Consider the following 22,957-nt stretch of genomic DNA (forward strand, 5'->3'; position numbering starts at 1 on the left):
GATTTTATCCCTGGATTTTATCCTGAGGCTGGGGTCAAAAACCAGAGCATCCCTTGGGGTCGTCCTTGGGATGCAGTTGGGGAAAAGGCTCCAAAATCAGCGAGGATGGACAGAAACAGGAGGGAGGGGTGGTTACGGGGTTCTTTTTAAAGTCAAAGCCCAGAATTGGTGCAGAAATGGAATCACAGAACAAATGGAATAGAAGGAAATAGCAGGAATAGAAGGGGAACTTACCTGCTTCCTGGGAGAGAGGACACTGTGCTCCTCAGTGGACAAAAAACCCCCCCAAGATCCCAATAATTGGATGGAGGAGGGGATGAGGAACAGCCCCAGGGAGGGAATTGGGGACCCCCAGTGTGAGGAGAGGAAGGAGCCTCGGCGCTGCCCGGGTGCATCAGCTGTTTTGGGGATGGAGAAGGGGATGAGGAGCAGCCCCAGGAGGGAATTGGGGTCCCCAGGAGGGGTGAGGGGAGGAAGGAGCCTCAGCACTGCCCAGGTGCATCAGCTGAAGGTTTTTATTGTCAGTGAGTCTGTGGCAGCACAACGAGGCCGCAGGTACAGCCCGACCGCGCCGCTCCAGCCCTGCTCACCAGGAGGCCGAATATCACCAATTAATACGGAATTAATAATAATAATAATAATAAAAAAAGGTTGGTTTTGTTTTTCTTTTTTTTTTTTTTTTTTGTGAATAAACCACTGCAGAATTAATTCAGGTCACTCGGCGTTAGTGAGACCCAAAGCTGCCCCGGCCTCCCCCGCCGAGGGGGCCGGGGAGCGGCGAAGGTGAATCTCATTTAATAAAATCAAAGAAAATCCCAAGAACGGGTTTTACACACCCTGAAAGACAAAGTTCTCTTCCACCAGGATCCGATGGCAGCGATTTGAATTCCAACCACACCAGTAAGTGCACTTAGTTTGACCTTGGGGTCACATTGCAGCCTCCCTGTCCCCAGCCCAGTGGAAAAATCCCTCCCCGGGGCAGGTTTGGTGCTTTTCCTCCAGGTTTTCTGCATTTTCCCTCTCTCTCCCCCCCACCCCAAACCCAATAAAGCAGCGAGCGGGTCCGGGTGCTTCCCACCCCCACCCAAAGCCAGCATCCATTGGGATGGATTTAACCAAATTGCAGAGAAATTCTCCCAAAACTCGAGGAACCAGCAGTGAAGTGTCACCTCCTGCCTTCCCCACTGTGCCGTGGGGCATCCCTGCTCCCGGAGCTCCTGGCACAGCTGGAGGGTATTCCCAACCCCAAAATAAACCTGCTGCTCTGATTTTGGGAAAAATGAACGTGGGAAACTGGAACTTAAAGCCAAGTGCCCACACAACAGTTGAAGGTTTGGTTTGGTTTTAAACCACCTCGGCTCAAAATCCGGGGTGAACCAAGTAGGGGCAGAGCCTGTGGCACATCCCTGCCCCGGGGGTAAAGTCCCACTGGAATTCCTGCAGTTTGAGGGAAAAACTGCACTCTCTGGCCTTTGTTCCGAGGCCAGAGGAGCCAAAGGGAGCAGGAGCAACCCCTGGGAGCACCGACTGCATCCTGCAGCTTCAGCCACGCTTGGGGATTTCATAAAACCAGGGGAAACAACTTAAAACTGGAGTCAAACCATCCCCGGGGCGTTTGAAATTCGGATTTGAAAATTCGGGGGCAAGGGAGCGTTGTTGGGTGGATTCAAAGTGTTGGGATGCCACTCGGAAAAGCCTTAATTCGGGGGGGGTTTTAGGTCTAAGTCAACATTTGTGGGGCCAAGAGTAAGGCGTCGGGTGAGCCCCGAGCTCAGCACCCTTCCAGCTCCTCCACCCCATCCCCTAATCCCCTATCCCTTCTCCCAGGAAGGGCCACAGGCAGGAGCAGCTCGGGAGGGGGGGGGTTGCATAGTTTGGTGCCTTCTGGAAAACAAACCCCAAAATAAAAACAAGGGAATGTTGTAAAGCTCGGGCTGATGGATAGAACTCCTGTTTTATTTCCATGTGATGGGAAACGCTGCACCTCGCTCTGTGCAGGACTGGGGCCGGTTTGGGAGCTGCAGTTACCAAAAAACCCAAGGATTTCTGTGCAAACTTCGCAGTGCTAAAGTGAATCCCACCCTGGGAGCTGGCGGGGGGGGGTGAGGGGGAGGCCGGGATGGGGCTGGGAATGCCGTGGGACATTAGTCACGGGAGGATTTTTACCTTATTGTTCCGCTTTTTAGCCCTGTTATCAAAAATATGGATTAATTCCTCAGCCTAAAGGTCAGTTGGTGGCTCAGCACAACGGAGCCGAGTTAATCGGGATCAGAGGTAGTACGGAGTAGCTGTGCTCAAGTACGGAGTTATGCGACCCCCCCCCGGATTGATCCCCCCCTGCCCTGGGGGGATCTGCCCCACTCCGGCGGGAATTCCGGGCAGGAGACTCCGACCTTCGGTTCTCCCGGCAGGCTGGGGCTTCCACACGGGAAAATAAAGCTCCAACCCCTGGGAGCTCCCCCTGCCCCAGGAAGTGTTTAAAAAGAGCATTTTAAAACCAGAGCTGAGCCCGTCAGGGGCGGGGGAAGAGCCCGTGAGGGAGGGCAGAGCCCCACGGAGGGGCAGAGCCCCCGGGCCCGCCCTCCCAGCGCTCGGAGCCATCCCCGGGGCCGGGCAGGGGGAGTCCGACCCACCCCACCCCACCAGTGTCCAACTCCGACCGTCGCTCAGTACCAGCAAGAAGAAATACAGAATAAAACCAGTGTTAAAAAACTCCATTAAAAGGTTTGTGACGCTCCAACCGGGGCGTTTTCGCTCCGTCCCGGGCGGTCGGGGGTGACGGGAAGGACCCGGCGGGGGCTGCCCCCCCTCACCCTCCGCCCCCAGCTCCCAAAGCTTTGGTCTGGTTTATTGAGTTTTTGAGGAATTCTCCCCCCTCACCCTGTGCTCCGACCCGAGCAGCCCCCGCTGTCCCAAGCCATCCCCGGGAATCCTCCTCCTCCTCCCTCGCAGGGGCTCCGGGAAAGAGGGGGCTGGTTTTCCCCTGCCCTCTCCCTCCTGCAGCCCCCTCCATCCCACCAGCCCAATCCCACGATCGCCCGCTCCCGGGAAGGGGGGCGGGGAGGGGTGTGTATAAAACCATAATGGATCTATATTATTGCATTCCCCGTGTTCCAGGGGTCCCGGATCCGCACGGGGGGTGGGGGGAGCGTCAGAACCTGTGCACCAGCGCCTCCCGCTCCCGGCGCCGCAGCTCCTCCTTGTAACAGCAGGAACAGAAATTCCCAGTCTCCGGGTGTCCGTAAAAGCTGCAGTTGGGCTGTTTGCACTTGGTCTGCTGGATGCCGTAGAGGGCTCGGCTTCTCGTTTTATCCGCTGTTCCCCCCTTGTCCTGCTCCAGGAATTCCCGGCAGCCGTTGCTGTGCGGGGGGAGGCAGCCGGAGCCCTCGCACTCCGGCGGGAAGGGGGGCTGGATGTCCATGTCCGTGGGGGAGAACCTGCCCGGCTGGGCAGGGCCAGGGGGGCCGGGCCGGGCCTGGTGGTGCCGGGGCAGGGTGGCGTAGGGGGGGAGGCTCCCGCAGGGCCCCCCCGCCAGCTGCCTCCGGCCCTCGGGGCACCCGGGGGGGTGCGGCCCCTCCGCGCTGCCCACGGAGGGCCTGGGGAAGGTGAAAACGCCGGAATAGCCCGCGGGAAAAGCGGCTATTTTAGCCCCCAGGGCTGGCTCCAGGGGCTGGGAGGGGTAGGCGGGGGGCAGCTGGGGGAACACAGGGCCTGGCATCACCTCCTCGCCCCGGTGGGCGCCCGCGTCCCCCTCCGGCTTCTTGGCCGGGGCAGCGCTGCCCAGCGCCTTCTTCTCCGCCTCCTTCTGCCTCTGCTCGGCCAGGAAGCGCTCCTCGGCGTCCAGGAGGTACCTCTGGATCATCTCCTCCTGGAACTGGTGCCGGGTGCTGGTCTTGAGGTGGCCGGCGAAGATGAACTTGCGCTCGCCCTGCATGGCCGCGCGCAGGATGCTCAGGCTCAGCCGCACGTCGCTGCTGTACTTGGAGGGGTCCGGCGCCTTCTCCGGGGCCGCTTTCCCCGGGCACGCCTTCTCCGTGGGAGCTGCCAAGTCTCCCGGGGAGCATTCCTCTTTGCTGCCTTTCCGTGCCTTCAGGGACCCTTTCTTCTTCTTCTCCAGGGTGTCTCCCTGCCCGTTGCTCAGGCCGCCCTTCACGGCCTTGCTGTGCATCAAGCCCCCCATGTTCTTTTTTAGCTTGCTGCCCAGAGTCTTCCCGAAGCTTCCCAGCTTGTTGGCCACCGAGTCTGCCCGTTTCTTATCCTTTTCCTTCTCCTTTTCCCGCTCTTTCTTTGGTTTCTCCCTGTCCTTGCCTGCCCTCAGGCCCCCGTTGCTGGCAGAGCTGCTGCACACCGACTCCTTGTCCGACTCGCCCGACTCCGCCGCTGAACGAGCGTCGTCCCCTGCGGAGGCCGTGGGGGATTCCGGCTGGGCCAGAGGAGCCTGGGGAAGAAGGAAAGCCAAATATCAAACTCTAGGAATTCCTTGGGTAAGGATTTTCACGCGGAAGGTCAAGCAAAGGAGGTGATGTTGCTCGGAGCACGGAGGGGATGACATTCAGACACCGAGCGATGCTGCCCTGCACACCCACAGATATCCCCGTGGCACCTTTCCAACCTGGGATATTCTGGGACTTTATGATTTTGTTCTATGATTTGATGACTCTATTCTGGGGTTCTGTAACATCTCCACTGGCTCGAGGTTTCAGGGGCAAAGCCAGCGAAGAGGGGGGAAGATACTTGGTCCCAGTCTCGAGGTGGCTGTAAACCAACAGCTCCTGTTTGTTTGGAGCACGGAGCATCCCCTTCCCCGCCCTGAGGGGCACGGGGGCTTCTGGGTGGTGTGAAGAGTGAAAACGGGCACGGAAAGCTCTGAGAAAGAGGTGCACACCCACCAAACCGAGTCACTTCCCCGCTCAGAGCAGAACCAGCTGCAAATCCGGCAGGCAGAGCCCCCCAGGTGAGGCCCCACACCAGCTGCCCTGCGGAGAGGAGGGTTAAATAATTCACAGGTAAAGAAGATCCTCCTGGTCCCTTTACCTGCGTGTCACAAGGCAACGTGATCCACCTCACATTCATGTAGCTGTGCAGCAGGTGCAGCTTGGCCTCCAGCGACAGCGTCACACTGGTGTCACCATGGAGAGGGGAGGGAAACACAAGTTAGAGCCCAGTTTCCAATTCCCACCTGGGTTTCCCCCGTATTTACATTATTCCCTGTGTTTTTGCAGCTTTCCAAACTTTTCAGTGGAACACCAAAGGGAGAAATCAGATTCTCAAAAGTGTTGGAATTAAAACGCTTCCTCTGCCTCAGCAACAGCAGCTGCTGGGACCAAACCATGGTGAGACCTGCCCAAAGTCCAACCCAAGCCAGGCAGGGCCTGGTGGCCACCACTCTCCCCTCTCCAGGGGCCCACGGCACAGGGATTTGGTTGGGAATGGAAAAATACACCTTTTTTTGTGGAAATATGATGGAAGATCCTCCACTGCTACACCTGGAGCTCCAGGACCTGGAGCATCATCTCTTTACCATGTGGGAAGGAAGCTCAGGAGATGTCACAGCCCCACCCAAAATGTACCAAAGTGAAGGAGAATGAAGGAAAAGCTGCCCCATCCCCACGAGCAGTGTCATCCCCTAAGCCCAATCTCCATCCAGCACAAGAAATCCCAGCTGGGGTCAGGGCTGACCCCTCCAGCCCTGACCACTCTGCTCTGTGGACCACCTGGACCCTCTGTGGATCCCCATCCTGGATCACCAACCCAGATTCCCTATGGATCTCCACCCTGGATCCCCCGTGGATCACCAACCCAGATTCCCTATGGATCACCAACCCAGATTCCCTACAGATCTCTACCCTGGATCCCCCGTGGATCACCAACCCAGATTCCCTATGGATCTCCACCCTGGATCCCCTGTGGATCACCGGCCCAGATCCACTATGGATCTCCACCCTGGATCCCCCATGGATCTCCACCCTGGATCCCCTGTGGATCACCAACCCAGATTCCCTATGGATCTCCACCCTGGATCCCCCGTGGATCACCAACCCAGATTCCCTATGAATCACCAACCCAGATTCCCTATGGATCCCCACCCTGGATCCCCCGTGGATCACCAACCTGGCCAGTTTGACGTTGTCACTGTCATCCTTCCCCCACTGCCACTCCTTCCCGGGATCCACAGCGAAGTGCACCGGGAGCAGCTTGTGCTCGGAGTCCGTCAGAGGGATCACGGCTGCCCCGGGACAGAAACACCACGTTCACAGCCCAAAAGGACAAATATCCCACAGTCACAGCCCACCTTTCTGAGGGGAACAGCACCACAGCAAATCCCAGTGACTGCCAGTGCTTGGGATCATGGAATTGGCAGAGCACCATGGAAAGGTTTGGGGTGAAAGGACCTTAAAGTTCATCCAGTCCCACCCCCTGCCATGGGTAGGGACACCTCCCACTAGCCCAGGGTGCTCCAAGTCCTGTCCAACCTGGCCTTGGACACTTCCAGGGATGGGGCAGCCACAGCTTCTCTGGGTAACCTGTGCCAGGGCCTCCCCACCCTCCCAGGGAGGAATTTCTTCCCAATATCCCATCCAACCCTGCCCTTTGTCAGTGGGAAGCCACTGCCCCTTGTCCAGTCACTCCATGTCCTTGTCCCAAGTCCCTCTTCAGCTCCTGGAGGCCCTTTAAGCACTGGAAGGGCTCCCAGGTCAGGACACTGTTGTTTTCCTGGGCTGCTGGTGCATGTTGCCAGGTCCTGCCCAGCTTTTCCCCCCCAGCATCCCCAAATCCTCCTCCACGGGACTCCTTCAATGCTTTTTTCACCTGGATCTCATCCCCTACCTTGATCCTTTGTGTTTTCCTTCTGCTCCATGGAGACCAGGGCAGAAAAATGGGCTTGGTCGTAAGCCAGAACCAACGGAGACCGGTGGCATTTGTTGGCTGGGACTTCCAGGGGCAGATAGATCCCTCCAAAGGGAATCGGGGCGAATGCTGGGAAGAAACCAGGGTGGTTAGTTCTGATCACAGGTTCAAGAGTTCAGAGTTGTTTGTGCCACAACTGCTCCAGAATGAGCCGTTCGCCTCAGTCAAGGTCTCACCTGCAATTATCCGTCATTTCAAGGGACATTAAACAAAACCACAACCCAAACCAGACATTTATTTTACATCAGGAGGGTGGAAAATGCAGAGTGAACTGGTATTTTCTATAAAAAAAACCCCCTCTTCACTCCCCCACAAGACAAACTTTGCCCACGGAGTGATGGAAAACGAATGACCTTCTCTGACAGGGAACTGAAGGTGATGGTGGAAAATCCACCACACAGGGAACAGAATTTCCCATCTCTACACATGTGTGTGGGGCAAAAGAGGTAGAAAAAAGAAAAATCCTCATGGGGATGCTCTTAAAGCAGCAGAAACAGGGCTGGGAGCTGAGCTGGGCCCGGGCCCTTCCAGGAGTTCACCTGCAGCAGGTGAACGTGCCCCGTGTGCTGCTCCCAACTCCAGACCCGGCCTCGGGGGCAAAGAGCCCTTGAGATTGAGAGGAAAGGTGGACTCTGAGCACAGACAGGTCTGAGAGGCTTTGGGAAGAGAGGGCAGGTCTCACCTTCGCCCCCCGAGTCCCGCAGCATCGTGTCTGCCACCACCACGATGGGTCTCTTCAGCACGTGGGCCAGGACGAAGACGTGGAACTCCTCCAGGCTCTCATACACTGGCTCTTCTGAGCTCTCCACCCTTGGGGAAGAAGAATTTCACCTTCTGGATATTCAATCATTGTTTTGTAACACCAGGAGGAAGCTTCAGAGGCGGCCATGGAGAGGTGGATCGACAGCGCTAAAGGTTGATCTCAGTGCTAATTTGGGGTTTTAGATGTGGATCCCTGAAATGTCCTGCTCCAAGGCAAGGGTTTGTGCCCAGGAAATGCCCAGCTGCTGCCTGGCACTGCTGGGAGTCCCTTATCTAAGGGGCCTCCCAGGTGGGAGCTGCCAGGACGGCTGCAGCAGTGAAGTGCCCTTGAAACAGAGCGAGAGGCAGAAACTCTCAGCTCTGGGTTATTCCCTCATTTCGGAGCCAGCAACACAAGGAAACACGAGGAAAAGATGCACTCCCTGTTCAATCCATGTGCTGCCCCACAGAAGAGGCCGTGCAGCACCGAAATCCTTTCCTCAGATGCTCTGTGGGCCTCGAGTTTCCTCCTGATCCTTCCTTTTCCCCCCGAAACCCCAACGAGCCGGCCCAACACGGCCCCCCAGGCCTGTCCCCTGCCCTGGGGCACCACCCCGAGCTGTGCTCTGAGGGAGGACATTCCCTGTTTTCCCCCTGGCTGTGTTGTTGTCTCTGGGCACTCACGCACCCGCCGCAGCCGCCGCCGTTGGTGCCGTAGTGAACGCGGGGCTCGCTGGACGCCAACTTGATCAGCTCGTTCCACTCCTTCTGCCACTCCTCCTCCGTGTACACCAGCCCAGACTGAAAAAAAATGGGCAAAGAGAACCCAAAATCCTCCAAGGAAATCTCTCCCCAGTCGCTCCAGCGCTGGTTTATACCCACGGCACAACTTTTCTTTACGGATTTATGCAAAAATAATCAACGTGTTCCACACCACGTCCCTGAAAGTGGAGCACAGCCCTGGCTGGCACAGCCCTGAGGGCACCTCCATCCCACCAGGCTTTAGCTGCAGGATATGTTGGTTTGGTCCAATGGCACAAATGTCTAAAGCCTGCTGCAGGGGTTGGCTTCAGGAAATCCACCTTTCCTCAAGGCAGCAGCTTAGGAGAGACCTTAAAGCTCATCCCCTTCATGGCAGGGACACCTCTCCCTAGTCCAGGTTGCTCCAAGCGCTGTCCAACCCGGCCTTGAACACTTCCAGGGATGGAACACTTGAACATTTCCCTGGGCATTCTGTGCCAGGGCCTCACCACCCTCACAGGGAAGAATTTCTCCCCAGCACTACCCCAAACTTGCCCTGTTTTAATTTAAACCCTTTCCCCTGCCCTGCCACTCGTCCCAAGCCCCTCTCAGTTTGACGCAGCTCTGACTGCAGGACACACCTCAGGGAGCTGCCCAAAAATTCCACACCTGACAGGAGAGCCCCTCCCAAACCCAGGGGGTGTTTTCCCAGGACTTTCTCCTTGGCAAAGAGGGCCCAAACCGACGCTCAGTCGGCTCCCACCTCCTTGTTCTGCTGCGTCTGCTGCCAGCGCCACCTCCGCCTCAGCGCCTCCCGCTCCGCTCCCTTGTCCATCAGGGTGTAGAGGGATTTCCGCAGCATGAGATCCCGGTCGTGGAAGCCCCACATTCCTGCAGGGGGAAGGACGGAGAGGAGGATCAGGAGGGGCTGGTATCACACCCTCCAACCCGCTGAGGTCCCGCGGCCCGGGCAGACGTGCCGGGTGAGGGAAGGGGCGGCTCCGTTATCCCACGTTTCCTTCAGGATCCTGGGGAATCTTGCCAGATGGACAGGGAGAGGGATCTGAGGAGCACACAAGCTGCTGGCAGCCCCTTCCCTTCAACCCATCCCGCTCCCATAGAGCCTGAGCCCCCCACTGACCGTCGCTGAGGCCGGGAGGAGCAGCAGCATCCCCGTTTCCCACGGGAATGGATGGGAGATGCTGGGTCCTGCTCCCACCTGGGCTCTGCCCCCAGGGCCAGTTGGTTGTTTCCCCATGGATTAAGCCCAGCCTTACCCAGGGAGGCGGCGTGGAGGAGGCAGTTCCCGTCGCCGGTGGTGGCCAGGGGCAGCAGCCGCTGGCAACTGGGATCCACCGTCACCCACCAGTTCAGGCGCCCTGGGGAATGTGGGAGAGCATGAAACCACAGCACAGCACGGCACTGGGGGGCTCAACCCCTCCAAAATTTCCACCAATGAGGACAAAAACCAGATGAATGAGCTGGGGAGCAGGGACAGACCCGTGCCAGGGCTGGGGAGCAGGGACAGACCTATCTCAGGGCTGGGGAGCAGGGACAGACCTATCTCAGGGCTGGGGAGCAGGGACAGACCTATCTCAGGGCTGGGGAGCAGGGACAGACCTATCTCAGGGCTGGGGAGCAGGGACAGACCTATCTCAGGGTTGGGGAGCAGGGACAGACCTATCTCAGGGCTGGGGAACAGGGACAGACCCGTGCCAGGGCTGGGGAACAGGGATAGACCCATCCCAGGGCTGGGAGGAAGAGTCAGGACGTTGACAAAGCAACAAAAAGGGGAGGTTGGAGCTGTAAAACTTCCAGGGGATGCCAGGAAAGAGCCAGGCTGAACAGGGTCACCCAAATCAGAATTAAACAGGAATAGGAGACAGGACTTCCACCCAGACCAGTCCTCCTCTACTCATTTCTCCCCCACCCCTCTTATTTCTCTCCCCAAAAAGCCCACCAGGCTGAAAATGCCTCCCGGAGCACCTGGCACAAACAGCTTCTCCAGGGAAAACCAGCTTTTTTCTGCCTCTTGGAACCAAATCCCTCCAGTTTCGACCCTCTCACAGCCTGGTTTTCCCTGCTCACTGGTTTTCAGGCAGAACACTCTGGGATTTCTGCTGACCCCAGCAGCTTTCCCGCTACAAACACAAACTGACGGCGCTTTGTGCCCTTTAAACCGCGAGTTTTGGGTCATTGTGGTGATTTGACTCGAGAGCAGCTAAAAATAGAAGGTAGGAAAAAATGCCCAGCGAGCCCAGCGTGGCTGGAGGCTCAGCCTGGAGGTCCAGCCCTTCCTGAGGGAGCAAAGTGGGGCTGGATCAGGACTCTGAACCCCCCAGGCTGTGTCTCACCCTGCCCTGCCCTCAACACCCCTCCTTGGCTGCCTCGTTCCCCAGTAGTTTTTGGATCCCGTGCAACAGGCAGGTTTTTGGCTGGAAAAGGCTGTTCAGGCTTCCAGCAAGCTGTATTTAAATTGCTCCTGCAGGAAACCAGCCCTTTCCCAGCGTTTCCAAGGAGCCTCTCCCTCCTCCTGAGCCCGGTCCCTGCCAGAGACCCCGACATGCAGACACGGGATTGCTGGAAATGGTTTGCACAGCCTCAGGGAGGAGCTAAGCGCAGAAAACTGGGGTTTAAACACCCCTGGACACGAGAAAACACAACCCCACGAGCCCGGTGTGACGCAGGTGGGTCGTTCCTGTCCCCTGCGCCGGGAGAGGGACCCGCTGGAGCTGGAAGGGTTCCACGCCGAGCCCGGGGACAACGGCTCCGCCTGGAAAAGCCGGCTGTTCCCTCCACACAGCTCCTGGCACGGCCGAGTCAGGAGCCTGGCCAAGTGGCCCAGGGCCAGGGGAGCGAAGGCAGCGCCTCACAGCAGCTGCCCCCCCCCCGAAACGCTGCCGAGGGACCCCTTTGATCCACTTCCCCCCCTCCCCGTTCCTGGAGCATCTGATGCCCCTTTCCGTGGAGTTGGGAGTCTCGGTTGGCATTTCGGAGGTTGTGCAACCTCTGGCTGGGTGCCATCCCAGGGGACACACCTTGGGGAGGTATTTCTGGGCCCGAGTGTTTGTAGCCACTCTGGTTATGCAAGAGAAGTCGTCTCCAAAGGAACCGCAGCCCAACCCTGCTCCCGATGTTTTGCTCCCGTCGAGGCGGCGGAAAGGCCGAGAGGCCGCCCAGAAGGATTGAAAACAACACGTTTCTCTGCGTGTGGTTCTTAGGAAACACCCCTGAGAGCTCTGCAGGGAAGACAACTGGGTTCAGGAGCACGAGGGATCTTCCCAGAGCGGCGGTGGCAGATCTGCACGCCGGGAAAATCCGTCAGCATCCAGAGGCTCCCTCTGCGTCCAGCACCACAGCCCCGCGGGGTCCAGTGTCACCCCACAGAACACCAGATCAGGACCTGCACCCAAAGGTGTGTTTGGGGAAATCCCATTGTTTCTTCCAACAGGAGCCACCCGAACAGGTCACGGCAGTGGGGAGGAACTGGCAGCTCCTCCCAGCCCAAAATGAGAACTGTCTCATCCAAAACCCAAATGGCTCCCCTAAGGCTACCGGGAATCCACTCTCATGGATCACTGTGTGATCACATGAGGGAGTGTCCCAGGGATGTGCCACGACTGAACCCACTCTGCAGCTTCCCAGCACAGGGCAAGGCCTGATCCACGAGGGTTTGTGCCAAAGGACACCAAGGCTACGGCGAGGGCTGAGGTTTCAGCTCTACCAAGACCTTTCCACACCACTCCGAGCACGTTCAAGGCATTCCCAGAGGATCCCGTTGCAATTTACAGCCACTTTGGAAGCACTTACTCTGCCACAGTGGTGTAACGGGATCTCTGGATGCACAGGGAGAGGATCTGAACATTTATTGGGCTATAAAACATTTCCTTAGTCCCCTAAGGACGGCACGTGCTAAATTAATAACGGGAGTCTCCCTAGATCGCAGCACCATGCTCGAAACCCTACTTGGAATCCAGCTTGGAATATTTCATAGCTGCATTACAGCTTGGAATATTTCATAGCTGCATTACAGCCCTTTGTTGCAGACAAACACTCGTTTATAACAACCCACAGAGTCTCCCAAAGGCGTCTTCTAAATTCCTTCCAGTTAATGGTGTCCCAGCGTGCCTGGAAGCACCCCCAGCCCACGGATGGAGCACCCAGCCACCCCCAGCCCCCTCACCCCCTTCGTGCTGGGACACAGGAACCCAAGCCCCCGAGCCTGCTGGGATGGGATCCGGGGTTTATCTGCACCGGTGCCGTGTAACGGGATCGCTGGGATCAGGTGCTCATTCCCAAAACATGAGAATATTTGTTACAGCAACACCTGAGCAGGAGAGGGAGAGGTTGGGCACTCCAAGTGTCTGTTATCCTCGAGGATAACTGTGTGTGCAGCAGCCACGGGAACAACTGGGGGTGCAGACCCTCCTGAGACCCCTCCTGTGTCCTGGTGCCAGGGGTGGGGTTTTTCCCTGCCAACACGGAGGTCCTGCCCATTCCCCAGCTCAACCTTATTTACAGAGCCCCTGGGAGCTGTAAATCTAAATTCAGGAGACCGATGGAAAGCAAATCCATGTGCCCTGGCAGGGGATTCCTCCCCAGGCACACAGTGAACCAGTGGGTGCTGGAGCAGCAGCATCGACCTTGTGTCCAAAATCAATCCTGGATTTGTCAGCAGGATGAGCTGCTGTCTGTGTTACACAGGAATTCCCTTTTCCCTGGATGGATGGAGCAGGGCACTGGAATGCTCCAGGAGTGAGACAATGCCAGCTTTTGGGTGTCCCCACTCATCTGTGCGTGGTGACAACAGCCCTGGGCTATTTACACTCGGTGTCCCTGGGCGAAGGAAGCAGCTCCTCCTCAGCCCTTGCACCAGGCCATAAAAAGGATGGAATGACTCCCTGTCGGATATGAATCCGTGTGACATCCTGGGGTGTTCCCAAGGGTCCCACTGCCACCAGCACAGAGCCAGCACTCACCGGCCTGCTCCAGTGCCACCAGCATGGACTGCTCGATGAGATCCCGCTCGATGAAGCTGCGGAATTCCTCGGAGTACACGGTGAGGTCGGGCAGCTGGAAGGTGCAGATGGGCATCTCCAGCAGGTGCTCGCTGCCGCCGCCGTTGCTGGAGACGTGGGAACGCGCCAGGGACACGATGGTGGAGCTGGCGTGGGAGATGCCCCGGGACAGGCGCTTCTCTGGGGGGGGAAGAGAGCAAACCCACCTGAGCGGGGCAAACCCCACGGAAGCCACCACAGATGTGGTGGCGCAGGAGGAGGTTTGAGGGACCCCCCCCCGGCTGCGGGACACCGACCTTGCACGACGTCATCCTGGCGCTGCAGGGGCGGCCGGCCCGGCCGTGCCGCCTCCCGCGGCTCCGGGGGCCGGGCACCGCGGCCCTCGTTGAAGGAAGGCGGCAAATTCCCGGCGTGCACCTGCCGGAGCTGCTCGAAGTCGCTCAGCGCCGCGCTCAGGTCCCAGTTCTTGCCTGCGCGGGAAGGGATTGGACCGGTCACCCTCGCAGAACACGGAAAAACGGGCAGGTCCTGAACGTCCCGCTGGGAAACCGAGCGCGGGGTGGGGAGGCCCTGGCACAGCCCGCCCGGGGAAGCTGTGGATGGACCATCCCTGGAAGTGTTCAAGGCTTGGAGCAACCTGGTCTCGTGGGAGGTGTCCCTGTCATGAACAGGATGAGCCAACCCACTCCACGGTTCCACGATCCGCCAGACCTGTCGCTGCCACCAGACAGTTGACACGTGGAGGGAACTCAAAGCACAGACGGAAAAACACGACTTAAATCGCTCACCTCGCCCTCAAACTTCACTTTATGCATCTATTTATCCGACTGCTTCACTAATGCCACCCAAAAAAGGAAAATCCTTGTGTTTTCCCTCATTCCCACCCCTGCAGCTGTCAGCTCCTCCGAGGCTGCCGGAGGAACAGCAGCGTCACCAAAACGAGCTGGAAGGGCCGTTGTCAAAATAAATCAACTCCTGCAGCAAGCGGGAATGGGGGAGAGGGGGGAGGTTGGACGGAAAATCCACTCAACCTTTCCCATCACAAACCAAAATATTCCCCCTGACAGACAGGATCCGAAATCCTGACGTGAGGCCGAGTGACCCAAAACCCAGGAACCAGAACTCAGACACACCCAAACCCACGACTCGCCCCAATTCCACCGGGGCAATGCTGGGCTCCCGAAATTCCAGGGGTGAAGCCCTGAAACCTGCCACTATCGAGAGTTTAAAGAGGAAAAATAAAGCTACGGATTGATGCCGCCAGCGCCGAGCTAAGGTGGAGAAAATTGCCTAAAGACCTGGATTCTGGCACCAATTTCAGGGCTTTGAACTCCTTCCTGCCAGGAATCCCAGCTGGGAGCAGGTGCTGCTGCAGCAGCTGCTCCTGGGTTCAAGCAACAGCAAAAATGAGCTGAATGGCATAAACCAGGGATGATGGGAAGAAACTCAGGCAGGGGGGCCTGTCGCTCTAATTCCAGCTGGGATAATTCTGCACACACAGTGTCTGTGTCCCCCAGCATTCCCAGGATTGACTCACTGGCCAACACGAACCCAAAGGCAACGCCCATGAGCACCTTCACAGCCCCAAAACTGAGCTGGGATCCTTCCTCCTGCACCCTTCCCACCACTGGGAGCACAGGGAGAAAGGGATCACCTGCAGCACCCACTGAACATGATCACAATGATCCCTCCCTTCAGGAGGCAGTGCCACTGGAAAGAACCATAATCCTAAAGTTTTTGAAGGCACTGCTGCTAAAATGGAAAAAGCATCATTTTTTTAAGATATCACTGACATAAAGGAGAAAATCCTCGATTTTTTCAAGGTACTGCTGACAGAAAGAAAAAAAACCCCTTCAGCTGTGCTGCTTGTGGTGGCACATGGAGAGGATGGAGGAAGGGAATCCACCCTCCTGGTTGCTGCCCTTTCCTTCCCAACGTTTGCAATCCATCACCCAAGGGATGTGTGAGGAGAAACCGAGGCAGAGCGTCCCCAGGGCAGGATTTTCCTATCCCAGCCCTGCAGCTCCAGCCCCTCTTCCCGACCCTTTTTTCCTCCCCACCAGCCGTCCCTGGCTCTTCCCCAGTTATTCCCAGCTTTCCTACCTTCCAGGAGGTCTCTGGCCAGCCCCGGTTCTGCCCCCGTTGAGCGAACAAAATCCGACAGGACGATGTCCATAGCCGAGGCCGTGGCTCATGGAGCCGCGCACGGACGGGGTCGGCGGCGCCGGATCGGCTCCTCGGCATCAATCTGGGAACGACACCAACAGCGCCCATGGGTCGTGTGGTGGAGGATAAAACGAGGAGCCAGGTCATAAACCTCCCCCCTAGAATTAACTGTGCTCCAGGACTGCCTGTTCACTCACTGGGAACTGGGAGAGCAACGCCCGTTTCGCTGCAACGGCTCCGCCAGCGACGGGCATTTCCTTGGAAAATTCAGGAACTAAACCCAGTTCTCATCTCAGAGGTGGTGGAGCTTTTTTTTCTGCATTAGGGATAAGGAGCTGGGAGTAAATGATATAAGAAATGAATGTTTGGGAGCAGTGAGAAAGCAGGAAGTTCCTCTCGGACATTTGCAGGGAGCAAATCCCTGCCCCATCCCGCTCTGAGCTGCGTGCCAGGGAAGGGGAAGCAAAGCCAAAATGCTGGAATTAGGAGATGTGTCCTAAGGAAAATAAATCTTAAAAATCTCCTTCCAGGCAAAAAGAAAAAACGAAACCCAAACCAAAGAAAAAACCCCAACTGCTCTTGCAGGGAAAATAAATGTCCAGACAGAGCTCCTTCCCAATCCAGAGCTCCTCCCCAACCCAGAGCTCCTTCCCAGGCTCCTTCCCAACCCAGAGCTCCTTCCCAGCCTCCTTCCCAATCCAGAGCTCCTTCCCAGAAGGGAGCAAAACCAAAGATCTATTCTGTAACTTTGGATTTTGGCAGTTTCTGAGCCTGGGGAAGGCGTGTGCTCCTGCCATGCCTCCGAATCCTGATTTTCCGCATTCCTCGGGGCAGAGGGGGAAAGGGAAAGGGAGACAGGCAAAGTGCTCCGCCGGATTTGGGGCTCTGCAGTTCAAGGTTGGGATAAAAATTCTGCCATCAAGGAACAGAAACTGCCAGGAAAAGAATTCACCCCAAACCAAAAATTTGGAAGAAGAGGGAAAAAGAATTGGGAAGGCTTGGAGAGGGAGGTGCTGGTGTATTGGGAATAAAAGAGGAAATTTTGGGATCATGTGGAATACAAACAAACCTGGTTGTTTTCCAGGTGCTTGGGAAAAAACATCTCTTTTACAGGATTATCCCTAAAGATGAACAAAATTCCCTGGAGCATTGAAAGTGTCTCTTTTCAGGAAGCACAAAACACCCCGGTGTCTCTTTCCAAGATTATCCCTGAGGATGGGTGAAATTCCCTAAGGGCACCCAGCTCCCCTGTTAAACATCCAGGTTTTAACCTGGAATTTCCCGGCTTTGCTGGGGAAACACCATCCCCACTCTCTCACAGTGGTGTCATCATCAACTTCCTGCCCCCAGAAAAACTCCTCCGTTTTCCTCCTCCACCGCCGGAGCGATCCCGGATCCCGGAGCCGCGTCGGAAGGAGCGACGCCAAAGCCCGGAGCGTTCCGGGAGCGGGATCTGGCAGCAATTCCTGCTCTCACCCCACCAATTTAGGCAACGTCCTTAATTAGGATCCCGTAATCTCTGGCAGGAGCTGCAGGAGCAGAGAGCGGCTCCGGGGTGGAACTGCTGCGGTAACGGGTCGAACTTCCCGCGGGTGGGTTTGGAATCCGAAGGAAAATGGAAACTCGGCGGAGGTTTGGGGAGGGAATGAGCAGCACAGCCCACCCCCCTCATCCACGGCATTCCGAACTCCCTCGCGCCCAAAAACGCCCAGGAAAACACAGCTGGAAAACTCCGGGTCCGACGAGGCAGCGATGGACTGTCGGAGATTTATCGGGGATCGGGCGGAGAAACGGCCCCACCCCAGTGTTAGTGATTATTTCCTTTCCCTGGGGAAGGGAAGCGCCCTCTCCTCTTCCCTCCTTTTGGAACAGGTTGGAAATCCAAGCCCAGACAGGAAATCCAAGCCCCAGGAGATGCACAACTTCGAATCCATCCCCCGGCAACGGAACACGCGCCGAGCAGACCCCAAAGTCCCCGGGATGGATCCCGGCTGGATGGAATCCAGAGTGAGCATTCCTGGCACATTCCAACCAGAAAAATGGGGAAAAGGTGCATTTAGGACTAAGGTTGGTCGCTCCTGCGATCCCGGTGATCCTGGCAGTTTTCTGCAGGACACATCAGTAGGATTTTTAGCAAATTTTAACAAATATCCCCCCACACCTTCCCAGGGCCTGAGCACAGCGAGACTCCCAATGGATCAGCCATCCCAGAGTCACCCCTTGCTTGGACCAGAAGGAGCCAGAGCCTCACCCAAACTATTCCGTGGTCACACCCCCATGGGAACAGAGGGAAAGCCTCATCCCAACGTTCCAATGGACCCTCCTGGCACTAACACCGACCTCCAGCCTTCCAGGCGGTGGGAAAAGCCGGGTTCAGTCAATCCCTGCAGCCTGCAAACCCTTCCCAACAGGAATTCAGACCTCTAACACTGAACACCCACCTAAAACAAGGGGAAAGTCATAAAACCCCCCAGAGCTGCCACTCCCTCAAGGCCTCTTCCAGAGCAACTCCAAGTGCCAGGTCTGGGAAGGGACTCAGCAGGAGCATCCCAGAGCATCCCGGCCCTGCAGGGGCAGGACCACACTCCCTGCCCAGATGCCATCAGGGGAATTAGGAGACTGAGGGAGGAATTCCAGAGGACACAAGGTCCAAGAGCTCAGTGTCCCTCAGCTCCACCATGGGGGGAAATAAACCACCAAAAACATTGAGCTGAAGCATTTCACCGGAACCAACTGAGGAGCAGCAAAACCGGATCCATTGGAAGTTTCAGGATCTGGATTTATGGGGCTTTAGTTCCCTTATTTTGTCAGATTTCCATCGTGCTGAACATCTGCTGCAGAAACAGAAAATAAATGTCTTTGCAAGGGCCAAATCCCAACTCCAGGTCAGCCACGACCAGCGGCTCCAGGGTGTTTATAAAGGTACTTCCAGAAATATTTTAGGAGCAGCAAACTCTGACGTCTCTCCCCCGGATCTGCCACGTGATGTTTTGCAGGAACTGAGTCGGGAGCCAGGACTCCACTCCCAGGGCTCTGCTCCCTGCCCGGCCCCTCTGCCACACCCTGGCCCTGTGGGGACACAGGGACCCCCAGGCTGGACCCCCAGAGCCCTCGGGGACCTGCAGGTGAGGCAGGAGCTGCCCAAATCCACGGGAGGTTTGATCCTGCCAGACCCACCCTGATGTTTTTTGCTCCCATCACTGGGAAGCTGCAGGAGCAGAGTGGCCAGTGGACGTGTATGGAACCCCCAAACCCAAATCCCCCAAATCCCTGGAATTTGGCAGCGCTCAGGGCTAAGGAGGGGGACACTGGGGACACCTGCAGCACCCCTGGCTCCAGGAAAAGGCCCATGGAAGGACCCACAGGTGGGACGGAGGAGCAGCCCCAACCTGAGCCCTAACGGAGCAGGGATGAGGAAAATGAGCTTCTCCCATGGCTCAGCTCCAAGCAAGCAGGTCCTGAAGGTCCTGGAGGAGGTTCCTGGCTTCCTCCTGCTCCCCAGGATGGTGGGAGCTGCCTCCATCCCATCCCACACCCCGGTCCCAGCCCGGCAGGTTACCTAACGCCGCCGGAACAGCCGCGCCGGGATTAGCGGGACCGCGCTGAACCCGACCTGACCTGACACCTGTGCTGTGCTCACTAAGCTCCCACCAGGGGCTGCATGGACCACACAGCTCCTGCCTCATCCAGGGTGGGAATCAACCTGGCTCATCAGCAGCAGCATCACCACCGTCACAGAACCTCCATCAGCAAAGCCCAAAGCCCGGTTATTCCCGATAAAACTGATGGTGCAGGACACCCCACGAGCTCCGAGGCTCCCTCAGCCTGAAGGAAGGGTGCTGTGGGTGCAGGAGGAAGTCTGAGAGAGGGAAAAACAGGGATATTTGGGACACAGATGGGACAGGCAGCTGCGGCCAGGCCGGATGTGGCACTGTGGTCACACCTCCTGGTACGAGCAGCTCTCCAGGGAGATTCACCATCCCGGGAACTGCAGGGTCAGGAGCCTCCAGCAGAGTTCTGGCACAGCCCAAAAGGACAGCACATGATCCCTGCAAGCAGAGCTTTTCCAGCTGGGAAAAAGGGTTCCTAAAACCACATTGCTGCTTCAGGAGTCAGGGCAGGCTGAGAGTCACAGTGAGAGTTACAGAAGTCATCCTGCTTTTATAAAGCTTCAGTGCTTCAAATAACGGCTTTATCCTGTTTTCCAGAACTCCAACAGCTTCCCGGTGCTCCAGACACAGTCAGGCTCCTCCCAACACCCAGATCATCCTGAGCTTGGGGCTGAGGAACCCACTGGAATGACACTTCCAAGAGGGATAAAAGCTGAAAAAGTCTCCGACACAAACGCAGCAGCTTCGCCAAATCCAGGTTCTGCCCCATCATCATCATCATCCCTCCTAGTTATCAATTCCTCTGCTCCCAGGAACGACAGGGATTCTCTAAGGATCTGCTCTGGAGCACCGACAATAAACTTGGTCCTCTCGGCAGCTGCACTGAGGAAATTCCCTTTGAGCCAAATTCTCCTTAAACCAGGCCGTAACTATTTCCAGCCCAATCCCTGGATCTCCAGAAGCACCAGGCCCGGCACACTCTGTCCTTCCTCCTGTCCCAGGGGATGCTCCAAACGGCCCCTCCGCAATCGAGGCCACGGCAGCCTTATTCCCCATTCCGTGTTTCCTCCCTGAAGCCTTTCGATCCAGGGCTCTTCCCGCCGGGAAAATCCACTTTTCAGCCCTTTCCAGGGATGGGTTTAGGGTGTAACTCGCTGCTGCGGGAGCCGAGGCACCTGTTGAGGGCGGGAGCATCTCCCAGCGCTCCCCCCCCGAGAGCGGAGCCGCATCCCGGCACCGGGCGGCACAGATTTACCGCAAGCGCTCCAGCAGAAAACTGAACCGACCGAAATCAAGGCACCGGGAAGAGCAGAGTCCCGAATTTCAAGTAATTCGGGCACACGGCTCCTCTTCCCATCCCCCTGCCGCCCTCTATCCCGGTGAGATTCGGACACTCACACAAGGGTCTCATCCCTCGGCAGTTCCCGGGGGCGACTCCCGGGGCCTCGGAGCAGAGTTTCCCTCGAGCAGCTCCTCGCCCACGGGGACAACGCGGAGCTCCCTGGATTCCTCCTGGATCGGGACCGGCAAACTCCGCGCTTGTCCCCGAGCTCGCGCCCCGCTGCCGAGGGAGCCGAGAGCGGCCCCGGCGGCCGCTCACGGATCTCCAGCACTCGGGAAGGGACCCCCCCACCCCGGGCGCGACCCCCCGGCCCGGCCCTGGATATCCCGGCGGCACCGGGAAAACAAGCGATGATTTGGCCCCAAATCCCCGGGCCTGGGGCAACGTCACCGCCCGGCCCCGGGGGGGGGGCACTCGGGGTCGCCCCCTCCCCGGTGGAGCCCCAACGGCGGGGGGTGAAGCCCCGGGGGGCTCCGCACCGGGAGCGGGCGGGGGGCGGCCCCGGCCCGGCCGTGGGCGGTTGGAGTGGGGGGGGGGGGGGGGCGCCCGGGCTGAGGCGGGACTCGAACCCCAGGACCCGAACCCCGGGGCAGACCCCGCACTCCGGCACCGACCCCCGCACCCCGAGCCGCCCCCCCGGGCCCGGCCCCCGAGGCCGCGCCGTGACCCCGCGGGCGCCGCCACCGCCCCCCCCCCGCCCCCCCCGCCATCCCAAGGCCCGGCCCCGACAAAACTTTCCAGACGCCGCGCCGGCCCCGCCGTTACCTGCGCGCGGCTCCATGGCCGGCCCGGCCCGCAGCGGAGCGGCCCCCGGGCCCTCCCGCCGCCGCCGCCGCCGCCGCCGAGGCCGCTCTCGGGGCGGGGGGGGGGCAGGCGGGCGGGCGGGGGGGGGAAAGGAACGGAACGCGCCGCCCGGAACGCGCCGCCGCCCCCGTTCCCGCCCGGAACGCTTTGGCCGGCGCACGCGGGCCGCCGCCGGGACTGGGCCAATGGCGGCGCAGCGCCGGCCCTCGGCCCCGCCCACCCCCGCGGCGGCCCCGCGCGTGCGCGGGGGCGGGGGGAGGGGCAGAGCGCCCCCTGGCGGCGGGGCGGGGGCCGGATACTTCCGTGGGACCCCCCGAGACCCCCCCCGGGACCCCCGTGTGGGGTCCGAGACCCTGCTGAGGGCCGCGAGACCCCTTGACACCCCCGCCGTGGGGTCTGTGACTCTGGTGAGGGGCTGCACCCCCTGTGCGGGGTCTGTAACCCCTGTGAGGGGCCTCGAACCCCCTGTATTTGGTCTGTAACACCCTGAGTGGGGCCCGAGGCCCCCGTGCGGGGCCTGAACCCTCCCGTGTGCGATCTGTGCCCTCCCTCCCCTTTCTGGGGGCTTGTGTGAGGCCAGGACCCCCAGCATGGGCTGAGCCCCCGACCCTGAAGGCCAAAGGGGCTGGCACCCGCTCCCCTGAGCCCTATTCCCACCAGGAATGTCTTTCCCTGCCATGGAAAGCCACTGCCACCCCTCCTTTCCCCGACAGTGCGTCCCCCGGCTGAGTGCCCGGCATTCCCTGTGGCAAGGACCTGGAATTCCCTGCACCAAGGGCCTGGAATTCTCTAGGCCAAGGACCTGGAATTCCCTGCACCAAGGGCCTGGAATTCTCTGGGCCAAGGGCCTGGAATTCCCTGTGCCAAGAGCCCAGCATTCCCTGTGCCGAGGGCCTGGAATTCCCTGTGCCAAGAGCCCAGCATTCCCCATGCCGAGGGCCTGGCATTCCCTATGCCAAGGGCCTGGAATTCCCTGTGCCGAGAGGGCCTGGAATTCTCTGTGCCAAGGACCTGGAATTCTCTGTGCCAAAGGCCTTGCATTCCCTGTGCCAAGGGCCTGGAATTCCCTGTGCCAAGGACCTGGAATTCCCTGCACCAAGGGCCTGGCATTCCCTGCACCAAGGACCTGGAATTCCCTGCACCAAGGGCCTGGCATTCCCTGCACCAAGGACCTGGAATTCCCTGTGCTGAGGGCCTGGCATTCCCTTGCCGTGGGTGCCCACGGAAGCAGGTGGGCAGTGCCCTGGTGCTGTGCTGAACCCGAGGGGCCTGGTGCTGGGAAGTCCTGGCACAGCTCCCACAGAGCCATTGCTGGTGTATTTGCCCTCTGGTTCATCTCCCACTCGGCCTTCCCGGTTTTCCCTTAGGAAAAGCACAGGTGGGAGAGCCCCCGTGGCCACCAGTGGCAAACAGGGCCTGTCATGCGCAGGGCTCAGCTGATCCCGGAGCTCAATCCTGCCTTTGTGTCCTGCCAGGAGCCTGCCCTTGTTTGTGTCCCACACAAAGGGTTGGTTTGTGTGTCCGGGCAGGAATTGTCCAGCACAGAAGGGACGGGATGTGCAGGGTTTGTCCCCACAGGCTGCAGGGTTTGTCCCCAGCACGCCCTGTGGCCCCGCTGCCCGGGG

At 58.7% G+C, this 22,957-nt stretch overlaps 1 protein-coding gene across 3 annotated transcripts; it reads right to left on the reverse strand.

The window, feature by feature from the left end:
- Positions 1–1,918: 1,918 nt before the first annotated feature.
- OTUD7B (OTU deubiquitinase 7B) lies at positions 1,919–21,410 on the reverse strand. 3 transcript variants are annotated; one of them, XM_051774030.1, is made up of 12 exons: positions 21,294–21,410; positions 15,513–15,657; positions 13,706–13,879; positions 13,371–13,589; positions 9,669–9,770; positions 9,155–9,282; positions 8,339–8,451; positions 7,592–7,719; positions 6,829–6,978; positions 6,112–6,226; positions 5,035–5,119; positions 1,919–4,438 (listed from the first exon to the last, which is right to left on the reverse strand). In XM_051774030.1, the coding sequence occupies exons 2-12, from the start codon at positions 15,583–15,585 to the stop codon at positions 3,152–3,154; spliced, it is 2,574 nt and encodes an 857-aa protein (XP_051629990.1). In that variant the 5' UTR covers positions 15,586–15,657; positions 21,294–21,410; the 3' UTR covers positions 1,919–3,151. The 3 variants fall into 3 exon arrangements, with proteins under 3 accessions (XP_051629990.1, XP_051629991.1, XP_051629993.1); XM_051774031.1 differs by lacking the exon at positions 21,294–21,410 and adding an exon at positions 20,585–20,803; XM_051774033.1 differs by lacking the exon at positions 21,294–21,410 and adding an exon at positions 16,645–17,682.
- Positions 21,411–22,957: the final 1,547 nt, after the last annotated feature.

Source organism: Manacus candei, unplaced genomic scaffold (assembly GCF_025592945.1).
Source record: "Manacus candei isolate 608988 ecotype Guabito, Panama unplaced genomic scaffold, ASM2559294v1 h1tg000184l, whole genome shotgun sequence".
Taxonomy (NCBI): domain Eukaryota; kingdom Metazoa; phylum Chordata; class Aves; order Passeriformes; family Pipridae; genus Manacus; species Manacus candei.

Coding starts and splice junctions, on each gene's coding strand:
- OTUD7B (XM_051774030.1), bottom strand. CDS start 15,585: ATGGACATCGTCCTGTCGGATTTTGTTCGCTCAACGGGGGCAGAACCG. Junction 13,880..15,512: donor GGCCAGAGACCTCCTGGAAG/GTAGGAAAGCTG, acceptor CTTCCCGCGCAG/GCAAGAACTGGGACCTGAGC. Junction 9,771..13,370: donor GGTGGCACTGGAGCAGGCCG/GTGAGTGCTGGC, acceptor CACATTCCCCAG/GGCGCCTGAACTGGTGGGTG.